The 23,181-nt window shown below is 35.7% G+C and overlaps 1 protein-coding gene across 2 annotated transcripts in view; it reads right to left on the reverse strand.

Annotated features, from left to right (window-relative positions):
• Window positions 1-23,113, reverse strand: part of LOC124303582 (transmembrane protein KIAA1109) — a 35,478-nt gene extending 12,365 nt beyond the window's left edge. Inside the window, exons 1-33 of one of the 2 annotated variants that reach the window (XM_046760956.1) lie at window positions 22,939-23,113; window positions 21,946-22,223; window positions 21,581-21,724; window positions 21,127-21,446; window positions 18,730-21,008; window positions 18,338-18,624; window positions 17,890-18,193; window positions 14,761-15,090; window positions 14,157-14,529; window positions 13,527-14,027; window positions 13,143-13,401; window positions 12,663-12,998; window positions 12,458-12,534; window positions 11,942-12,275; window positions 11,605-11,786; window positions 11,227-11,452; window positions 10,688-11,076; window positions 10,445-10,606; window positions 9,797-9,922; window positions 7,239-7,377; window positions 6,268-6,510; window positions 5,584-5,843; window positions 5,432-5,461; window positions 4,999-5,302; window positions 4,481-4,879; window positions 3,873-4,385; window positions 3,363-3,778; window positions 2,846-3,284; window positions 2,508-2,755; window positions 1,089-1,786; window positions 849-1,009; window positions 589-785; window positions 39-268 (exon numbers count right to left, since the gene is read on the reverse strand). In XM_046760956.1, coding sequence (XP_046616912.1) covers window positions 39-268; window positions 589-785; window positions 849-1,009; window positions 1,089-1,786; window positions 2,508-2,755; window positions 2,846-3,284; window positions 3,363-3,778; window positions 3,873-4,385; window positions 4,481-4,879; window positions 4,999-5,302; window positions 5,432-5,461; window positions 5,584-5,843; window positions 6,268-6,510; window positions 7,239-7,377; window positions 9,797-9,922; window positions 10,445-10,606; window positions 10,688-11,076; window positions 11,227-11,452; window positions 11,605-11,786; window positions 11,942-12,275; window positions 12,458-12,534; window positions 12,663-12,998; window positions 13,143-13,401; window positions 13,527-14,027; window positions 14,157-14,529; window positions 14,761-15,090; window positions 17,890-18,193; window positions 18,338-18,624; window positions 18,730-21,008; window positions 21,127-21,446; window positions 21,581-21,724; window positions 21,946-22,162 — 11,123 coding nt within the window. In that variant the 5' untranslated portion in view covers window positions 22,163-22,223; window positions 22,939-23,113. Of the gene's footprint in view, window positions 1-38; window positions 269-576; window positions 786-848; window positions 1,010-1,088; window positions 1,787-2,507; window positions 2,756-2,845; window positions 3,285-3,362; window positions 3,779-3,872; window positions 4,386-4,480; window positions 4,880-4,998; window positions 5,303-5,431; window positions 5,462-5,583; window positions 5,844-6,267; window positions 6,511-7,238; window positions 7,378-9,796; window positions 9,923-10,444; window positions 10,607-10,687; window positions 11,077-11,226; window positions 11,453-11,604; window positions 11,787-11,941; window positions 12,276-12,457; window positions 12,535-12,662; window positions 12,999-13,142; window positions 13,402-13,526; window positions 14,028-14,156; window positions 14,530-14,760; window positions 15,091-17,889; window positions 18,194-18,337; window positions 18,625-18,729; window positions 21,009-21,126; window positions 21,447-21,580; window positions 21,725-21,945; window positions 22,224-22,938 lie in introns of both variants that reach the window. The other variant, XM_046760955.1, reaches the window with a different exon arrangement.
• Between the last annotated feature and the right edge of the window lie 68 nt (window positions 23,114-23,181).

The following is a 23,181-nucleotide window of genomic DNA, read 5'->3' on the forward strand; positions in this document are numbered from 1 at the left end:
GTTTCTGTGAAACTATTTAGAATTTTTTTAGGGTATACCTTCGAAAATCTTTAAATACCATAACTTCTAGTTCCTTGAGTCTTTTCATTTCTTGTTCAATGGTACCGTGGGATGCACCTAGTGACCGTAGATCATTTATTATTTTGGCTTGTTCGTTCATTTCTTTTTCTATCAACTTGGAGCGTTTTTTCGCGTCAAGAGAGGGATCGTATACGAAAGCTGGTAGATTGTCGGTCCAATTCTTTGATTTTTTCATTAGAATGCTTTCCTGTAAATGGGAACAAGTTAAAAAATGAAGTCACCATTATTATCAAAATTGATTTTAAAAAAAAGTGAATAATTGTAACAAAGCATAATGATGAAGTAAGTTAGTTAGGTACAAGTCGTTCTTAGAAATGATATGTGAAATGATTTCAAAAAAGTGGAAACAATAGTAAAATACACTTTGGTACACATTCACATGGCATCAAGTACTCAATAGTTATAAATTGGTTACTCAGAGAAGATTCCACATACCTAGATTGCCACTGTTAGTACATCACAAATCAAAAATAAGGAAACTAAACAAAACCATACTTTTTTTTTAACCTGGCTAGTACTGTTCTCTTGTTCATCAGCATCGTCACTATCATAATCAACAGTTATATGATTATCGTCCTCTTCCGAGCCAGTCAACATTGTCAAAGTATGACCTAATGCAGATAATTGTTGCCCCACGCTGACATCAAGATGAATATCAACACCTTCCATTTGCCATTGAACATTCAGTAGCCACTTCGCATTGTCTATAAAAATAAATTCCATTTAGCAGAATGTTCAATTACAAGTGAATCACATATATTACTCACCAGACTTATCTTGTTTTTGTGCCACAGTTCTACTGCATACTTCGTATGTTCCTTCTGACACTACGCATAAATTCATTATGCTACTATCTGTCATATCAGGTTTCCAATCATCCAAAGAAGTCTCAAAATCTTCAGCAAATCTCAAACATAAACCAACAAACCTGAACACAAAGATTTTTATTATAATTTATTATATTATACAGTGTTTGGTAATTAATCTTCATCAATCAAATATCCTACCTTCCTTTGCTGACAAGACTGCCACTACTGCATGCAGAAATACTTGTACTTTCGAGTGTTACGACAACAGCTCCACGCGACTCTCCATCATATAAGCCTCTACTCAAACCCCAATTGTTTGGTGGAAGTGAATTTAAAGGTACACAGATTCCCATATCGTCAACAGTGAGTTGTAAGAACAATGTTCCTAAATGAGGAGCACTTAATTGACTCGTCAATTGCCCAAATGGCACCTTTTCAAAAACTTGCTGAGTGGCTGTTAGCACCTCTTTATTCAAATTCGCACGTTTTTCGTTCCAATATTCATAAGCATTTTTATAATTCAACCATACAAGAATCGCTTTATCAACTGCCATTGGCTGAATGTAGATCAATGGTCGTTTTAGCGTAATTAAGACCACTTCCTTGTCTTCTCCTTGGGCCATTTCTTCTTGAAATGCGTTTCGTAAGCCAACTCTAGTATTGAAAAACGCAAACTGCTGAAATTCTGGTTCTGCCTCTTCAAACATGACATTCTTCAGTAGTTGACCCAGACTCAGATTAATATCAACCTGTGCTTTGCCAAACAATTTCATGTAAGGATTTGGCTGGGTAGCCCCAGAGACGTTCTGTACTCTATTCGATAATTGAAATTCTACAGCCCCAGTTTCTAAACGAACTGCAGAATTAGTAGGTGTTGTAGCTGTAAGTTGAATGCGCTGCAAAAGATACAATCTCTAATTTAACTGGGTGCAGACCAATTGTAATATCTTGGAATTGTGGACAAAATTTGGGTGAGCTACGTATGAGATAATAAAATGAAAGAAATAGTAGATTGTGTATCTAGGGCGGAAAGTGAACGATTGACGCGAGTGCGAGCCTCAGCTGAAACTCGCACGAGCGTATATCGCTTTCCGCTCATAGTGCACACGATACTTTTTGTCCACAACCTGTACCGAAAGTTTGCTTTTGAGTGCACAAAAAATGCGACGCGTGGCGGTGCTAGGTCGTATTCGTTCGCGCGGTACACCACTTCATTTTGCGCCCGTCATTCGTCGAAGCGGGTGCAAAACATATTCTTGCGCCCGCTTACGATACGTTATTTGCGCCCACCAGCATTTTGCGCCCGCTCATTTGTCAGCGGTTGGGAAAATGCCACTTTGCGCACACTTTACATGCACGAAAAGACATACTTTGGGTGCAGGTTGGACAAAAAGTAAATTATGAAGAATTATTTAGCTGCCTTAAGCTTGCCCAAATATTTGTCCATACAATATACAATAAACTTGTTAATGAGGTATGCTTTAAAATCGAGATTATTATTTCAGAAAGTGTATGTTTGGTACAATCATAAGGTATACCTACCAAGTAACATTCAACAAGGAACATTCGAAATATAACGACTTTACCCTGATAACATTTTTTGTAAATGTGTAATACCTTTATACGAATTACCAACGAGAACAAGATTCTCTTCAAACTAGTGCTTGTCGGTTCTTCATCTTCCAGCCAGATAGGAACAGGCTTTTCACCGCCGTAAACTTTTTGAACCACTTCATTGACTTCCTTCATAAAGACTTTTTGAACAAAGACTAAGTGATTCAACAGATCCGTAGTCAAAGAATGCTCGAATATACCAATATCTGCGGTGGCACTGAGATAGCTGCCTTGTCTTAACACAACACCATCTAAAAAAACAAGAAAATTCACTTAGTCACTAGTAACAAAGCATCTCATGCTGATTTCTTTTTGACATTATAATTGAAATCAGGACATACCAGCAATTTTACTATCGTTCAAATTGCTACTTCCATCTTGGATATATTCCGCTGATACATGAACTTTGGGTAATTCGATGCTTGCCTCAGAGGGAAGGTTAGCCTCAGTTACCTGTAGCTTTGTTGTAAAACTGAGGCTGTGATGAGGTAAGTCTATTGTAAATTTAGCCTTGCTTCCTGTTATCCCAGAACTGTTTACTTGGTCCATTTTGTACTGAGCTTGTAAAGAAGGCAATAGTGCCGCAGTTATGCTCAAGCTTTGCAGAATTATATTGAATTGCATAACAATGGGCTCCAGTAAACTAGATACTGGACGTGATTTTTCTACATCAACCGGAGGTGCTGGTGGATAATGATGAGGACTACCGGACGCACCATCTGTTTCTTCTGGTTGCTGACCTCGGGACATTCGGGACGAGGTTCTAGTAACTCTGAGTTCCTATTGGTCAAGAGAACTTATTAAGGTTGAGAACGGAGTGAATATAATAAAAAATGAATGTGTGTAATATATGCTTACCTGTAGAGTGGATGAAAGTTGTTTACTACCTCTCGTCATCATACCATGAAGCGCTACAGGGTGTTGAGGTATATCGATATTGACGGCACCAACTGTCAGTAATCCACTATTTTTATCTTTTTGTCGTCTTGTAATACTTGAATACAATGCTTGTGATTTTCCAACAGTGACTTTCACCACAGTTTGTTGATTTGGAGCAACTCCCTCTAACAATACAATCATCGTCCTACCAATTTGGCCAGTTAAACTACATTCTGAGCTAGCTGGTCTAGACTTTTTCCGACGTGTTAAACTTGCATGTAGACTGGTTATTTCTGCTTCCAGTTTCAGACCGCTCAAAGTGGCTAACAATCTGGTCCTATGTATTCTAGCTACGCCAAATATTATCAATCTTGTACGTTCACCTGTGATGAGATCTGGAAATTTTAGGTAAAAACAAGGTCAGACAATTTAAGTATTACTACAGAATCAAAAACAGTATTATTCCTACTACTCAAAGGTCAAACGTACTCAATTCTTTTGGTGGTGGAACAGGTGTAGAGCTAGGGTCTTGACTCAGTCCCTTTTCAACATCAGCATCTTTTGTTTCATTCAAATTATCCATCTTTCTGCCACTCTTCGAATTATCCGACGTATCAGCAGGTATAGAAAACCTGTGTGTGATTGTCTTGGTTTCTGGCCGTGTTGCGTACAAATCCAATAGGTAATAAATGGTCTTCCAACATTTTGGCGTCAAGTTTGAAGTATCTTTACATTTATCTGACAAAACACTGAATTTATCCAAGCCAGATCCACTCGGACTGGCTCCAAAATTAGGGGTGATTACACCCTCACTCAAATTGATATAGCCTTTCACACTTTTGCCAGTGCTCCGCAGTTTTTGTGCAAAACTTTGAGGACGAGACCTCATACTTGCTGATGGAGAAATCACTTTAGGCTGACCAGTAGTATCCAGATTACTTCCAAGTAAATTTTCGTCAGTTTTTTTACCTTGAACTAATAATTGATCTTGTAATTCGAAAGCTGTAAGCATGATAAAAAATCACCATCCGATAAACATATTATTGCATAAAGTTATATCCAGACTGGTATGAGTGATCATCAGCAAAAATACTAACTTGAAGTAGAGCCATTCTTCGGTGCCCCGTCTATCACGTTTGCATTACCGTTCCTCTTTGCTTCGGGTTGTTGCTCTTTCAACTCCATTTGTGTTTCTTTAACATTTTGGTACATGTTACTGATTTGATGCAGCAATCTTAACAGCGGCATGTTAACTTGCTGACTAATGTATCTAATGTTCAGACTGAAATTCACTACTTTGCTTGTGTGTTTTTTCAGCTGTCCTCTTGAGATATATAATACATTTTGTTTCTGAATCATATCGTCGACAGTCATATCAGCCATTTCCTTTATATCAATATCAATGCCAATTTTTTCGCATAAGAATGCAGGAGTCTCTGGAGGTATGTCAAGATAGAATTTTGTACCGGGTATTTTTTTGCCTGAATTTTTATTCCCTACAACAAGGGAATCATTATAGACTTTTACAGTTTCGCTTCCGTATAAAACATCGATCCGTAACATTTTTCTGACATATTCTATATACATAAAGTTTGTTGAAAAAAATTTAAATCACCTTTCTTTTTATCTGACATTTTTCCGAATTCACTGACAACTATGTCAATGCGCATAGTGTCCATGCTGCCCACTAGCGATAAATTGGATCCAAGTGACTCCAAAGACGAAACATTATTTGTGTTACCAGATCCAATAGCTGAGAGCATTTGTTGGGGCATGACAGACAGAGATGATAAGAGTGGTTCAAAAATCAAATGCGCATCTAAGAGGCGAAGTGAATCTTTCATTGGATAAAGATACGTTCCACTATGGACGTCTGAATCTTCTGTATCTTCTGTTGTCATTGTATTAATTTTAGAGTCCTGAAATCATAAAGTCTAATATGATAATTCAATGATTGCTGTACAAGGTAATAACAGATCAACTGACAATATGCAATTCAACAGCATCTTGAGATATAGTAGGTATATCCTAATATGCTAACATAATACCTTTATAGTTTTTGACTCAGTGCGAAAGACCTGCAGAAATCAGATTTTTACAAGAAATTTATCTTAGTATTAAATTGACAACCTTCCAGTTCTTACAGTGCTCAAAAATTACTGATGTATATTAATGGATAATATCTATGTCTGATACGCACCCAATTTCCTTTTAGATTTCCTTTCTCGTTATCTTTAATAAAATCTTGTTGCTTAGCCATCCAGCTGTACAGGTCTTCTCCAGCACTTACAGGTCTGTTAGCATTATGACCAGAAGGTGAAGTAACTTGATCTAAGCTTCCTATACTGTGGTGACTTCCATGACCAATGCCACCGGAGTAAATACTTGGGTTTGACCCGAGTTGATGAGAATGGGTAACTTGAATTTGTGGTGACTTTTCTTCACGTAATGCACCGTAACCTGGTAAAACAATCGCTGCCATTCAATAGAAGAAAAAGTTAAAGATATACACTTATAAAGTATATTTGCGCATTTTTAAGCAAGCTATGTATATGCATATTTGATAATTTTCATAAGCCAATACATAATCTTGAAATGATCTTAGATTTATAACGAAACATAACACAATAGTAAAATATAATACAGAATGGACAGAGTAACAAGGACTAATATTTTGAACACGAAATTAACTCATCAATTACTACCGTATGATACAAAGGGGTGTTTTGTTATTGTATTTACATTGTAGTGTTAAGGATCATGTAAGCAATAAAAGTAATCCCCTACAATTATCATTTCGTCAATAAAATTAATAATCCACCTAAGGTATTAGAAGAAACTAAACATTCCTGATATCATGCAAGGATCTACCGCGATGACTTACTAATATTGTTAGTCTCACGCGGCGGATGGAACAGCCCGCCACTTGCAAGTAATGGAAAAACAATACTTGCTCGTGTGCTCGCGGGTACTTGTGTAGGTTGCAATGATCTCCCTCTCCTAGGTGGAGCTAATGGCGGAGAGGGAGAAGTGAGTGAATCCGGACCAGGAACTGGTGTTGGCAAAGGAGTGGTATCTCGTCCCCGAGGAGAGCTTACAGGAACCGTCAAACCATCGCCACACATACCTGGTTATACCACAGCAAACCACACACTATTATTGAGAAACATTATAGGCAAACTACGAGAGCCCATAATTCCATAGAAAAAATTTTGGTCGTACGTCTCACTAGTTTTCTATTTATTCAGCGCCACTAAAGTTCCGATTTTTTTATATGTTGTGAAATAAGCAATGTACTCTACGCATTTCATAGTTATTGCAATAATTATTCACATGATAATAATATTCTGGACACCACAAGATCAACCTATATGACTCAACAAACACATTTTCTAAAATCAATGGTATAAGACATTGCACAAGCACACAGAATAGAAAGATCTTTTTTTTTACAATATCAAAAGCTGTACATATAATTAGTGGAAGTAGAGGCGAAATCTGCTTCTCATTTTTCTGTATTTAAAGTAACCGCTTGATATGTGTTCCACTATGTCAATCTTCAAGTGTATAAATTAAAAATATTTTATAAGCCAACGATAAAACTCAAAAACACTCTGCAATGAATGGATCGTATAAGCATTCACACCCAAAGCAAATGATACATGGCGACAAAAGCCAGTCTATAAGCATAAGAATTGAAGCAAGAAATATTTGTATCTCTTATCTAAATAAATATTGTACGCTGTTGGAAGTGTAATGCGAAAATAAAAATATGAAATCTGATAAAAAGCTGATCAAGTGCGACAAATCAGTCCATGATATTATCGTCTAGTGTTCATTCAGAGATCGAAATACCTGGGCTTTTATCTTGGCCGCTCTTGATTTGTACATGTTTGTGTATGTGGTCGGCATGGATCAGCATTGCACACTCATCTGTCACTTCCTGATCGTCAACGTCTCCTGCACTACCTTCCCCATCCGTCAGCAAATTTTCCTGCGTATCAGCAAGCCTATTTTTTGTCTATGCTCTAAATTGCCTAAGTGATAATGTTTTCGTGATACCAATGATGCAGACCCTTTTATTTATGGTAACTATGTTTCTACTGTGAAAGCTTCGTTATACCATTTCCTATCATACAGCTTTGGAAAAGAATAATGAACTCATAAGTTGATATCACTCTAACACTCTTGTGCATTGTTGCATAACTATGGTTGGGTTTTGATTACATTATTTTACCGTTTTCCTTTTCTTGTGGCAATGTTAGACTTTCTGAGAACTTTATACTTGGGTGAGGCAAAACTTGACTAAGCAGATGTTTATGGTTGTTCTAAAAGGCATTTGTTCAGCACACGAAACAATGACCAGTTATAATAAATTGTTAGTCAAATAGTGCAGCAGAAATTTTGTATATATACATACAATTATTATACAATATGTATAATGTGTACAGTATATTGAAAGTTCTTTTATATTCCACTATGGTTTTGTTCTGTGTTAACAGGCATAGGCGAAGTGAAGGATTTCTTTAGTGTATTCGTTATTTAAAAAATAACCGGTTTTGTACTGGTTCAGTATATGTGGGAAATTTAGCACATTAGTTTTGTTGAACAGAAAATATACACAATAAACATGAATATATGTAAATTATAAGCAATTAATATTAAAAGAAGCAATCTGAATTTTATTTTACCTTCTGTTTTTCAGGCAAATAAGCTACCAAATTAGAGAAAAATTTTATGTTCAGGGTGTGTTAGTCACACAAGTGGTGCATTTCACATAATAACTTCTGGTTTGAAGTCTCTCAAATATATGCACAGTGCCATATTATTCTATATTTGAATTTGAGGCAACTTGTTAATCTATAAAATGTATATATTTCGTGAATTAGATTTTATGTGAGAAGATTTTGGCAGCTAATGGATTTTCTCTGAGCCTTTTGATATCGATTTACCCCGATGTTAATTATAAGAGATTGGACCATGGTGAATGCATTTTCAATTATACAAATAGAAGTTATGCTTAGATACAATATCTATGATACACAGGGTGTTGTACATGGTAATGTATTACAGGGTGGCGACAATTTTGCTCAAATAAAATTCCCCGACTTTTCCCGTAAAAAAATTGAGAATTCCCTGATCTTTTTCCACGACACTTAGGTAATGTTGGGTGGTTTTTATGACCAAACGCTCCAGAAATTGTGCACCTTCAATGTATAAATTTGTATTAAAAAACACATAGCATTGCTTCGTTTCATACAAATAATTAGAAATTGAAAAATACCATCTCCGAAAGTCAGCTTGGCTGAACTTACGAAGCTTAGTTGAAGTTTGAAAGCAATTTATAAAAAAAGTACGTTTTTTCTTTGCTTCATCACAATTCCCTGACTTTCCCAATAGACGAAATAATAAAATAATTCCATAACTAATCCCGTTTTTCCCAGTCTGTCGCCATCCTGTATTATGTTGGCTATGCTTCATGTCGTTGAAGGGTAGAGAGGAGTAATCATAGAAATGAAAATTAACAAGAAATTGATTAACATGATATGTAAATGTATTACACATGTACTATTAGATTAAAGATAATATTCTGATGATATTTGCATTTTATATGAAAGGAAGTCAACTAAGTTGATCAAAAAAGTCTAAGCACAAAGTTTACACCCATTTACATCGGAATGCAATACCTTAACCCATTTAATCAATTTTCTCTATTCAACAACATGAAAACAGCTACTGTAACCATCTCTGACATAACTCCCTATGTATAATAACAAGCAGACAGAAGACATCCCCTGTGGCACATCAATTTTAATAAAAATTAAGATAATGAATTTGGTAAATGAATTCTTACTCCTTTCTCTATCGTTTACAATCTCCTCCAGCTCCGCCTTGTTTACATACTGAACGAAGTATTCCTAAGGGATTACGCATTTTGTTAAATTTTTACTGCCAATTATACTGAATACTTCGATTGCATTAAAACCTCAATTTAAAAACAATTAGTCAATACAGATAGAAACGATGGAGGCTATGAATAATCGTCGCCAATCAATATTCTTGGACGAACCCCTAAAAACATGGAATTTTGTGCAGGGACTTTTGGTGCGTGTACTTTCCAAGTAAAAAGAAAAATCGTTTCAAATCAATATAGATTGAGGAAGCCTAATTATACATAGTTCTCATCACCCTCCATTGTTTTGCCCTTTATTTTGCATAACACAGAACTATTGTTACTTTCTTATAAATAACTACTATCGATACTGAAAAATAAAAAGACCACAAGAAAACACCCACTGATATCTCGTCGTAATGAAATTCATGGACAAATTTTCAACAGAAGATAATTCGGTTATTCGATTTCATGAAATAATGTGATAAGTAGACCAAACATATATAATAAAGCATACTACCTCATCAGGATCGGGTACAGCAAATGTGACGTTCAGAGGCTTGACATGCTTCATTTTGTAGTTATGCTCCAAAAGTAAAGGAGTGTAAAGTACATTTTTCCACTGTCTGCTCAACACTATAACACCCTGAAACCGTTTAGATTTATTAGACAAACCATTTAAGGTAGTACCGTGACATGTAAAGGACACCAATAGTCAATGGCTATTGTTTTCTTTCTCACTCACTAGTGCTGTCTTTCTTTACCGACTATCGCTCACTTACTTCCACTCACGTGAATCATCGCAAGTCACCAACTTTAAAAGTTATTTACAAAAAAATGAATACCGCTTGTTTATGTTTTTTTTGAGAAAAATTACTTGTTATATCCTGAATTAATAATTCTCAGTTTTTGAAAACAATCCTAAGAAAAATATGGCTGTTATTAAATAAAATGCTCACTCTAACTACGGTCGGGATAGGGAATACATGTTAAATGTACGACTTTCGATTGCTAATATTTCAAAATTTAGTACCGCAAGGACTATTAAAAAAAATTCTTACGTATAAAGCACACTTAAAATTATGTGTATTCAAAAATCGAAAGATATTATAAGAAAAGTGATTTATCACGGTACTACCTTAATAACCATTTCAGTTGCAACCATTACCTGACGGAGGGTAGACAGTGGAGGTAGATCAGCTGTTCTTAAGTTTGCCTCAATTGTAGAAAGATCGGACAGTAGAACGTAATTTTGTAATATACTGCCTAATTGACAAGATGGATCTTCTTGTAAAGTTTTGGCTAGTGGTGTTAATCTTCCATATCGACTCTGTGAAGTGTTTGAAATACTCGATTTGCTTGATATGTTCTACGTTCAATGGAATATACTGAAATATAGTTTTTAACTAACTTTTGTTGGCATGTGGATACCCTGTACATCCAATGCTTCAGCCATGAGACAGGCCACGATGGCAGTAGACCTTCGATACATGCTTTTAACCATGTGTACAACTCTAATGGCAAATCTGTTGCTGGGATTCATCCAGGCATTTATAGCTGGGGATGCTGTGCTCAATAGATTCCAATCCAATCTAGTATAATCGATTTTCCTAGTTATCGGAGTTCTTGGTGGAGCAGCAAAATTGAACCACACCGTTTTTAGTTCTATAATGCACGAGCTTGTATTGCCATTAGTCTCTTTGGTGACAAGGCTAGTGCATGTAGCACTGGTATTTATTTGCGTTGCATTAGAAGTATTTGTCGCACCCACATCTGGTTCTGCTGTTGCCGAAGTTGAAGCTGAAATCATTTTGACGGTCAAAAAATCTGCTATACTTAATTATAATGAGCAGGATACATATCAATTCAACGAAAATAAAGTAAATGAAAACTATTTAATGTAAAAAAGTGGGATTAACAGACAGTATATATATACAACAATAGCCATACCAATGGTATTTTCTAGTTCATCACGGCTTTTGATGCTATCTGTACAAAAAATTTCCGTTTCTGATTTTTCATCCTCGTGCCCATTGTCACCTTTCTCAAATTGTGATCTCTTAACACATTTCAATGAAATCCCTTCCAACCCGCATTCAAACATTATAAATCCTAATTTATCCTCTCCACTGCCCACTGTGAATTCTTCAGTTGCCTGGGATGGACCGGTTTGTTTCTAAGATACGATTAGGAGTGATATTGAATTTTTATAATTATAACATGATTTTATAAATAATACTTGTACATAGAATAACACAAGAATAAACAAGAAAATATTAAAAAGATGGCGCTAGCCACAATGATTGTTCAGTGAAAGGAAATACTTACGCAATATTTATCTTTTTCATCAACAGGTTGATGCAGGTAATAGTCAACACATTTTAAGGGCGAAGTTATCCGTGTACATGTAAACAACACTTTGGAGTAATGTACAGGTATAGCTGTTATTACTGCATCTTTCAATATTGACGATTCATTTCGGAGTCGACGTAATTGTGTATGAACCTTTCCTATGTAATCGAATCAAATGAAAATGTGATTAGACGTGCAAGTTATATTATAGGTGTATCGTTATATGTTGTTATCCAACGATTTTATCAAGTTTCGTAATTTAATTATTTAACAATATTACGTGCTCGAAATGCTGGGCACTAATGCTTCTTACCAATATTTAAAGTGACTATAGTTTCTTCTTGTTGTTTTTCTGATGTTTCAATATAAACTGGTTCTCCACCAATAATCTCAGTGACGGCAGCAGTTTGATGTGCAGGTAAAAAGGCTTTACTAATTTTATTCACCTTCTTCTGATTAGGTTGTACTGCTGGCTTATAAAATGTTTGTACTACTTCTCTTGCTTGTTTGCCAATATAAAATCTCGTCGTAACATTGTCAAAGCAAATGGCAAACAATGAAACGCAAGTCAAGTCTCGAATATTATCCAATGCAGAGAATGAAATAATCTCTTCGACAACTGATGCTTGTAACAATGTTATATTCATCTGTTCAATAAAACAGTATGGTTGTTCAGTAAATAGGTATAACATTGTATGATCAAACTTAAATTCATTTCCTATTATTGCCATAATAAGATTTTAGTTACTTTCTGAATTAATCGTGATGAAAACTAGCTTGTTCATTATATTTCTTAAATTACAAAGTAAGTCACTATAAATAAGATCACCTTTGGTAAAATTATAGTACCCTGTACTTGGGTAGTAATACTTTCTTCGTAAACACTGGTTTGTAGTGCAACTTGGACTGTAAAAAAATGAATTAACAATTTTATTAACAAATGTTTGGGTAATAAATTTTATTTCGTATAGTCAATGAAAAAAATCAACAACACAAGCAAAATGGTATTGAAAATGCCAAAATTTGATACTTACCATTTCCGTTTTTTATATTCCTTTCAGCAGTTGATCGTTTGGAACTAGTTTGCACTTGGCTCCAGTAGGATAAACTCTGATCCTGTTTCAAAATATTGGCATCTTCAACTCTCCCAAGACATTCATTGTGAAGGTGATTTAAGATTGTTAATGGATGCAAAGTAGCCAATGTTGGTATTATGGCATCAATAAAGCGCTGTAACGATTCCAATACCATTGGACTCAACATAATATCAATATCACCTTTAAGTTTCAGAATAACAGTTGTACGAGAACCAGTTTCGTGCTGAACAGTCAATAATTCTTCTTCATCATGTGCGGTATCATTGTTATCACCTAAAAAGTAATATCATTGAATTACAAAACATTTTGCAATCAGAGCGTCACACGAGCCTAAAATTAAAGAAATATCGAAGTTTATTCATATTTGTGCGTATAAAATTGACAAAAGCATCGTCCAATTATAATTTATAAGTTTACCGTCAGACTGAATCAATGCCGAACTATCCCAAATATAAGGATGCGTTGGCGTCTTGGTAGAGGAACTTGCTCTGGGTGATCCGTCAATTCTAGTAATCATCTTCAATGATGTGAAACCTTCAGTGACTGCATCGAATTTCGGCACATAACGTCCACCAATGTATACCAATCTGCCATCTTCAGTCCGTTGAAATAAGGGCGTGGTGAAAGCATCACCACTACAAGGTAATGATGATTGGACCCAGTTTGAACACCGAACCTAATATGGTATAAGCAAAAAAATAAGAGCACTAATTAATTTGCTTTTTTTAACCAACTCTATTATAGCTTTACTGGATGCCACTATAAACATATAAAACGCGAAGAGAAATTGCAGAGGCTTACCTGAGTCAGATGACTAACATAGCTTGACATCAACAGTGGAGAATCAACAATGGGTTTATTAACTTGCATGTGTAGATTCACCAATGTCATGTCCTCTTGTGATGACATAGCTGATATAAAACTTGTTGAGGATACAGAATGACTGTCAGATGTATCAATTAAGATGCCAGCTTCGTTAGTATCGACTACACTTCTGAAACTAGCATTTCTGTTCACCTTCGAACTTTTCTTAGAGTGCAAGTTTTGTGTCTTAGTTCTCTCTAAGGTATGCGCTTTTTCTACTACGGTGCGATTTGCGTTTGTAGAACTTTCAACTATCGACAAATCTGAGGAAAACTTCTTTTTCATGGTTTCACTATGATTCAAGACAGTACCAGAACCAACAATAGACTGTCGAAGGCTGGAGGTTCGGCTTCCACCTAAGCCATGACTGATGTCTTCATCCGCAGAGTAAAATGCTTCAGAATGGTTTTCAGATGACATAGATATTGTTCTCTGTACCTGAGTGTGTGAAACATTGAAAAATTACTTCTCAATACTTTTAAGTTTACTAGGACCGCACACTTTATCATTGTCGGTTAGCCCAGAATGATGGATTAAATTTATTATCTAAATTTGTCAACATCGCACCTCTTGTCTTAAACGTTCTTCAGAATCCGATCTTGCACATAGTGAATGGTGAGACTCCGAAACATTGACACCATCTTTTTTGCTCACTAATTTTTGTGTAGTTGGTGGAGTCTGTTCCGTTGGAACAGTTGGTAGGGATTGTGGGCTACTGCTTTGCTGCAAACACTCTCTGGCTGGTGTGTGAAAGTAATCAACAGCTAGTTTTGAATCTGAGGCACTACTTTTTGGTGCAGTTTCAATTTCAGGAACATTTAGTATTGATTTACTTCGTTCTGTATTTAATTTAGAGTCCGAATCAAGCTTTTGCGGCAGTTGCACTGTGGGACTGGCATCAACTAGGCGAGCGTATGGAACATCATTCATGTTCGTTCCCCTATGTTGGATAAAACATAATTTGCTTCCATGATTCAAAAATTTAATTTCGATATGTAAATTAAAAATTTTTTTAAATATGCTACAACAAATATATTTAACACAACATTTACGATATGGTACAGTTCTACAAACTCTAGAAAAATTTGACATTCAGCAAATAATAAAGAAACACAATTTTTACTGATAAATTCTGAGCACATAATGAAAATGATCATTAACATGTGATTACCGCATAGATGTGTAAGAAAATCTTCGTCCTAGGGGTTTCCTTTCTGCCACGCCGACCAACGGGCTGACCGAAGCTGTACTTAGTTTAGTACTACTATTTCCTTCCTTACTCGAGTTTTTACTATGATCGATTGTTGATCTTGACCTCTCGAACCCTGCTTTAGGACTTTGAGCTTCGTCAGGAACAACTGTTACTTTAAGACTTGCATTTGGATAATGAACATCTTGCAATGATACATCTTGCAGGCTGTAGGGGGGTGTGTGAAACACTAGTTGGCCTTCGTGCAAAATAGATTGTCCAAAGCCCTTTTCTTTCCCAGTTTCATAAATTCTATAATATAATTCCATAATATTACGTACAGAAACACACGATGTTTAACAAAAGAGAATTGCAGTATAACATCTATTAATATCTATATCTATGCTTTTACCATGAAATCTGTCAATGTCAAAAATGTCATGTACATTATTTGACCAGTTCCAACAAATTAGATTTAGAAATTTGTACTCATTTTATGTGTTGATTTGATATTTTAAATCACAATTAGTCATGGCTGAAGAAATGGAAATTGAAGAAAATCTTGATCGTGATTTCCTCCTGTTTATGTCTCTGACAAAAACCTATTTCCCTCAAATTGTCGATCAAAGAGATATAACGCTGTGTACTCAATGGCTTTCAAAGTTGTGTGGTGAAAAGGTACAGGGTATATCTCAAAAACGGAATAGAAATTTGTATCTCTTACATTTGCTAATGAATATGCAAGAAGGGAAAATGGCTGGGCCATTCTTAAAAGCACCTGCCGATGGGCCTCTACCTACAGCAACAGGAGTGTTTGGTCCTCCACCGGCGGAGGCATCTATTATAGATGGTGGAGAAAATGTAGTAGGTATGAAAATTGAAAAGAATAGTGTAACAATGTCTTCAAGAAAAAACTTGAGTCAAAGTATCAAATATTACAGAATAGTGAGCAAGGATCAATACAATCGACTTTTTTCCCCGTAGGTAAAATAATTGAGGATTTTCAAGAGCGTTCAGCTGATGGTAGAACATATGTAGCAACACGATGTCTACCTGATAATCGAGGAACGTATGCATTTGTTGCTTTAAATATCGATAAGAAATCAGATCCAGCAGAAGATATGACAATCATACCATGTGCAACGAATAAATCAAAATTACACCATATTAAGGCTTTACATAAACTTTCAAGCTTTAGCCTCGGTGATCATCCGACAGAGTCACAAATGGAAGATTTTTACATTCGGAATATTGAAGCGAAGGTTTCTGGTAAGATCTATGTAAAAATTGAAACTATTTTCATTGCGACTCTCGATTAAATAAAACTTTAAATAATAAAGATAATAACGCATGAGTGCAGAAACAGAATCACGCCTGAAAATAGTATACTTAATACCACTTCTTACAGGCGATATCGTACAACTTTATGATCAATTGAAGACTGATATGGGAAAACCATGCGGACGTAATAAGGAAGAAGTGGACTACTTTGATGTGCTTTTGAAACAAATTGACGATGAAATCAGAGGTCCGCCATCTGGAGAAAATGATTTAGTTAATTTTCTTGTCAGCAGACTGAGCCAAGATTTAAAAAAAGTTCCGAAGATGAGTCACCTTTTCAAATTGAAACCAGAACAACAACATTTGAAGATATTAGAAATCTTGAGACAAAAGCTGGTTGTCAGGTGAGAATTACCAGCAATTAATAGTACCGAGTAGTTTCAGATCCGTGTGCAGCGTAGAAAAGTCATGAGAAAATTCACCCAAAAATTTTGATTCGATTTCGGCCCTTATAGACAAACTAATGCAGGGCATATATTCTCACTCGCTTTGCTGAATAAAAAAGTAAACTGACATACATCATAGTTCATATAGCTTTATGTCAAATTTGAAAATGGTGTTTAAATTAACCAAACTGAAACTTCACTGGCAAAAAAGTAATAATCAACATGTAATAAAAGTTTATAATTGCAACGATTACAAATTGATATCCAAAACCTCAAAATATGGTTGATCAAAAAAATGTACAACGTCCGTTCTTTAATATTTGTGGATGCTGTAAAATCTGTAAAGACAACAAGAGGAAAAACGTCGATATCTTTTGGCTGAAATGGAAGAATGTATGATGGCATCTGCTGTACCATCCGAGTCCTGTATGGGAACTTCAGGGGAAACAACAGAGTCTATGTGGAAATTAGCTGTAACACGACCACCTCCTGAAACTGATATGACCAGACTATCGAGTACATACCCTGAACAGGCCATAGCAGCTTTTCTGGATATTCTAGCAGAAGACAGGCAAGCTATTCTGATGAGAGGTAAACGAAGGGAACAAAACTTAATCGAAAGTATAAGATCAGAAGTCTATAAAGAAGTACAATTTGGAAAGGCAGAGTACAACAAAGCTCGAGCAGTTTACAGGTACATCATAGATATTCGATAATCATGTTAGTTAAAAATATTTGGCGATATGAACATAAAGATGTACATCTCAGATGCACTGGAACTAACGTATTGTACGATACCATTATCAATACAGGGAGTGGAACGAAATCCTCTCAAACGTTGAAGAGATAATGTACCTGACTACCAATGAAGTAATAGAAGATGTGCCAAAACAGAATGAACAACTTTTGGCCGACATGATAACAAATATAAAACAGACTGAGAATTTAGTTGTTGAAGAAGCCCAGCGAGGGGAAATGCTCACTGAAAAAATAGCTGATGCAAATGAATGGAAATTCTCAATCTGCGATGATGATGGAAAAAATGCCTCATGGGACATGAAGACTTTGATCGATAACATGAGGGACGAAGTAGAATCTTATAAACTATTGATTCAAAATCAAAGACAGAGAATTCAACAACTCCGTGATCAATTGGACTATCAATGAATTACAATTATCGATATTGAAAATGGCATTTTAACAACTTTTTGTGGTACTATAAAGAAAAGAAATGCAGACTTATATAGGGAAGTAAATTTTCTGTTCTCGCACTTACTACCTCGGCTACCCCTTTATAAGAAGTTCACGTGTGTCATTATTTTTATCGTTCGCACATAGTAAAATGGGTTTGTATATTCTCAATTGTAAGATCTGATTAGCTCACCTATATGCAGCGACATTGATACCATCCTGCAAATCGTGGTAACTCGGTTTAAAAAATCTTGTGCCATTTTTATTATTGCCAAAAAATGCGCAGCCACCGATGCACCCACATTTTGCTGCTTTTACACCACTTTCTACAGGCCATAAAAACCACAATCGTTTCGTTCTTTCATCGTGTATTTTTAAATATTTATTCTGCACCAAATGTAAATTGTGTTCTGGTGTCGGCAATGAAATAGCTGCTTCTATTATAACTGGACCTAAAGATACTGAGCCCGCCTCAAGCCAAATATCGGACCCATCACCTATTATTACAAGAGAAAATCATTATTTAGGTTCACAAAGCATTGAATGAGAAAATTAATGGTGGTCCATTTTTCATAATATTCTTTAGTAACCATTGCACTGAATTTTTGTTTATCAAGGTTTTGAAGAATAATTTTTTTCACCTGACATACGACTGCTTGTGTTATTATGTGATCGACCGCTTCCAGTTGTGTTTGTGTTAGTGGCATTTGCAAAATGTTCAGCTGCTGACACAAACTGGCGAACTAGTATTGCAGGTAAGACTCCAGTAACACCTGACTTCACTTGCTGGCCATGAAGATTACAAGTTGATACACGAATGGGTGACATCCAAATCTGAATGGCTGTTCCAGCTTCTTGCAGATATAAGTCAATGGCATCTAACGATACTCTTGTCATTCTATACTTTATGTCTTCTGAAGTAGGACACCTGTAGTATTGAATAGTCAATGGTTATCCAAATTAAAAATAATGTGAAAAAATGAATATTTTTGATGCAACAAATCTGTACGCAAATATTAAACATCCTGATTACCTGTAATGGTTATCTGGGTCACTGTCGGCACATTGAAGTGGAGGTAGACCGTGATGACAGAAATGTGGTGTTCCAGGAGGTTTCAAATTATTCTCTGTATTTTTCACCATTAACAAAAACGTTTCCAACGTAGTGAAAAGATGATGTAATTGCGGAGAACTTATTTTACCACTCAATTTTCCTAATTGAACTTCTATCAACCAAGCATATTCTAACGTTTCTTGGTCTAAGTTTCTTCCTTCGTCACTAAACATTGCGTGTCCTCTAACTTGCAATGCACTCAGCATAAGGTGTCCTTGATTCAAATGTTTATCCTTTCCAGATCTTATTACGTTATCCGTCAATAACATAATCGCTGGAGAGAGCAATAACTGCAATTCTGTTTCCTTGTAGGTTTTTTTCATTTCGAACCCAAAGCGCTCCAACAGAATAACTGGACACGGAGGATCATTTTCATTACAGTTCTTCACAAGATGAGCTTGAATATCATGCATTGTGATCCCCACAGTGACTTCCATAGGCCTATAATCTCTGGGATCAAAGGGTTTTGATTTTGACTCTTCATCTTCTGCTGACGTCTCGATACTATTATTATGAGCATCTCTTTCTTTGGTGCGCTCATTACTCATAGTTGTAGACGAGCTACGACTTTGTTGCATATCAGTAAAAGATTGATAGTCCCCAAATATGTTTTCTTTTAAATGTACAAAATTCTTGATAAGTGAACCATATGTAATTAAAACTGATGGCCCTATTTCCAATTCTAGACTAACTTTGTCTGGCGAAAGGGATTGTGGATCAAATCTTTGGGAGCCATCCTGTGTCCAATGAAGTCCTGGAGATTTTCTACATCTAGGAATTCGCATTGGCGATAATAAAATTTCTTCTTTTTCTGGAGTAGTTATATTTGCCTGAGGAGTTGGGCCCAAGGGTGGGCAGGGATGATACATATAATTGATGCTTAATGCAACGATAGGCACAGACCAGCAATCTACCCAACCGAATTCCTTCTGACATGCGTTTCTCCACTTCTTATTTCTATCCAAGTCTGCTAATTGACGAACCGATCCATCTCTTGCCACAATCTTTGCATTTTTATGTAGGGCTAATAGAATGTTCCGATTTGTATTTACTTCAGGTAGATAAAAAGATAAGTCTACACTTTCACCTTGTATCCAAAATCGCAGCGGTATTGTTACTGGGAGAAAATCCACGAATGGTAGATCAAACGAAAGATCGAACAAGTCTCCACAAAATGCAATGTGCGCATTTTCTTGATTCTGAGAAGAACAGTCGATCCAATTGTACTCGTTACTTATAGTTAATAATTCAAATTCTTTCAATAGTAAACTAAACTTCCATGTATATGGTACAAAATGTAAAAGATCTGGCCTCGCTTTACTGGCCCAATCATTAATCATGTCTTGAAAGAATTCTTTGTGTGAATAAACTAAATTAGCAGTTGCTTTGCAGCCAGTAAGATTTAGTACCCATTCCTGATGATCGTTCCATCTTATTGGATAATGACACTTTATTCCAAACTCCAAAGTTTCACTTTCAACTAAGCTTCTATATTGTAAACTGGTCGTCGCCTCGAGATGCAGTAACTGTCCTGTTATTTTTGTAGTATAACCATCTTGCAACACTATCCAAGGCATGGTAACTTCCAAATATGATCCAGGGCCGACGTTTATGTGAATTGCATTGGTTTCCTTGTTCTTGCTGAACAATATATCGACTGTAGCTTCGTTCAGGGTTGACAAACGAATATCAAACGACTGAACTTGTCTTTTCTCGCCAGGAACAGGTGCTTTCGTAATTTTTAATGGCTGATAATCATTGGGGAAAAAAAATCTAAATAAATGTTCTCTTTGTCTATCAGCCCATGGGCCATAACTGAAGTCTGTACCCTTGCCACACTTTATATCAATTCCCCAAATGGGAGGCATCGCTTCAACCATGTCCCCATTTGCTAACCTAATCATTTCTGGATGCTCTGGAACTACACCTGGCTCATCCATGTAATAATAAAGTTCCATATTATTCGAACTCAGTACAACAAATCCTTCACCCATATATCTCGGCGGCTCATCCACCATTCCAGTATATTTAGGACTAGGAGCCAAAATGACTTTGAAATTTTCAGCCTTGCATTTGGTGAAATGCATGAAATGATCATATCGAGATGCAGCCGGCTTTGTAGAATATACGAAATGTGCTTCTTCAACTGTTATGGATAGAGTTGTAGGAACTAAGCGATTGCCAAACACTACTCTTCCCTGAAAGATTGTTAATTGATGAAATAAGAATTCGAATTTAATTAAGATAATTATCGGAATATAGGTACTGCATAATACAATAAGAATATCAAGTATGTAACATATGTTAAAGACTTACAGTGCAAACGTCCAACTTAATGACAGGAATTAAATCTCTCCAAGTTCTAGCAATTACATGAGCTTCCTGTCTTCTGATATTATTAACCCGCCGGGTGACATCCATTGCATTTATTTGGTGACGGGCTTCATTTGCTACATTGCTCATAGACTCTCTATCATTATCGTCGATATTTACATTATGATTTTCTTCGTCAGGATAGACTTGGGGAGTTAATCCAAATAGTTTCTCGAGTTGAGCATAAAGCTCACAACGATTATAGACATGCAATTCAAAACCATTCAACATAACAGATAGACGAGTATCAGAATGTGACAAATCTAGAATGAAATAAACATTGTCATTATATCTTTGGCTCACTTCTTTTATAAATTAATTTTCCTTTCAGTATGTGAATAAAAATATGCAAGAACAGTCTGAACAAGTTGGTATCGTGTCAATAACTTATAGTTACCTTCAGAAACATCTTTTGGAACATAACTTCTCCACCATCGAAATATAAGCCATCCATCTTGAATTCTTACGCTGTAATCATTTGTGATGTAAACTATATCTCGGAACATTATTTTCCCACTCAATGCACTAAGAGTAAATGATCCTGAAAATAAGAATAAAAGTACGATAATTTAATCCTTAACACAAAATCAATATGAAAAGTAAACAGGCAAAAAAGTACAATTAAGTATAAACCTTTTGCATTATCATTAGGTATAATCTTCTTTGAAACCATAATTTGTCAATGTAGATAGCTTGGCTTTTCTTAGTTACAGCTTATATGCAGAGATTATTAAATTTAATCAAATGTCTCTTGAAACTTACCAACTTTAACATATCCATCACGGATGACAAATCTATTAAGCAACCTAGTAAGAACATATCCAATAACTCTGCTGTTATAATAGGCAATATAAACAATCCAGGATATAGCAGAAACTAATGAACAGAGTAACCAAATGAATTGATCATTTATTGGCATGTTGTAGATCCTCGGCCCCGGAGATGGGGTCGTACTGCCATAAATTTCTGCATCTGCCATGGTTGTAACGTAATTTTTCTCCCCAAAAGTATCGCAACGTTACATATTTCTACCAAAATATCTGAAATAACAAATTAAAAATCATGCATTTGCTATCAAGTAATATTGTCATTCACTACAAAATAGCTCAGTGGTTGACCAATTCATATCCTCAAACTATAATTCATATCTACCTGTTGATCAAAGGGCATAGGATTTGTCATTGCTGTTTTTATTTTAGTCACATTGTTTATAACTGAATACAAAGTGCGATGGCACATAAATATAACCTGTTCCGTTAAACTATTAGTCAGTAAAAAGCAAGGCAGGCGTGTCGTGGCGTTCAAAGATGTTATCGTAGGATAAGCAGTTATCTTCAATTTGATATGAAAATAAATATTGATAACATTCAATGGAGTTACAAAAGTAAATAACGACTAATAATTAAGAGCGTTTGTGACTCGTACGTAGTGTACAGTCCAATTCACAACTTTGGAACAATAACCTAGTGAAGATGATTTGATGTTAGTGCGTAACTGTCACTAGGCTTAATACAATTAGAAATCATCACGTATAATTTTCAACGTTGAGGCGTAAGCCGATGAGAGAAAAATGAAACGAAAAATTAATGGTTATTCAGCAAATTTTTGTTATTTACATATTTCATGTTTGCAACAAGCTTATAAACAATAGACGATATTTTTAAAAATGTTAGTAGCAGGACAGGCCTCTAATATGAGAGTTAAGACTGTAATATAAACTGCGTGTGCTACACGATTGTTCACTTATAGGTGTACCTTATACGTAAGTTGCATGACTCAATTGTCAGTTGTTTACATTTCGAATGTAACGTTTGTCTCTTGCAACTGATGAAAACAGCTTTTTCGACAGTACCGAAGAACTGTCACTTGATAAAATCGCCATTGATTTCGATTCTGAAGAACTACGTGTAGCCTAACATCAGATTGAGTACCACTGATCTCTGACGCATGTACCGAAGTTCAGCAGAATCGTAGATGCAGTAGTTCTCAAACAGCTGA

This window comes from Neodiprion virginianus, chromosome 4, assembly GCF_021901495.1.
Source record: "Neodiprion virginianus isolate iyNeoVirg1 chromosome 4, iyNeoVirg1.1, whole genome shotgun sequence".
Classification (NCBI taxonomy): domain Eukaryota; kingdom Metazoa; phylum Arthropoda; class Insecta; order Hymenoptera; family Diprionidae; genus Neodiprion; species Neodiprion virginianus.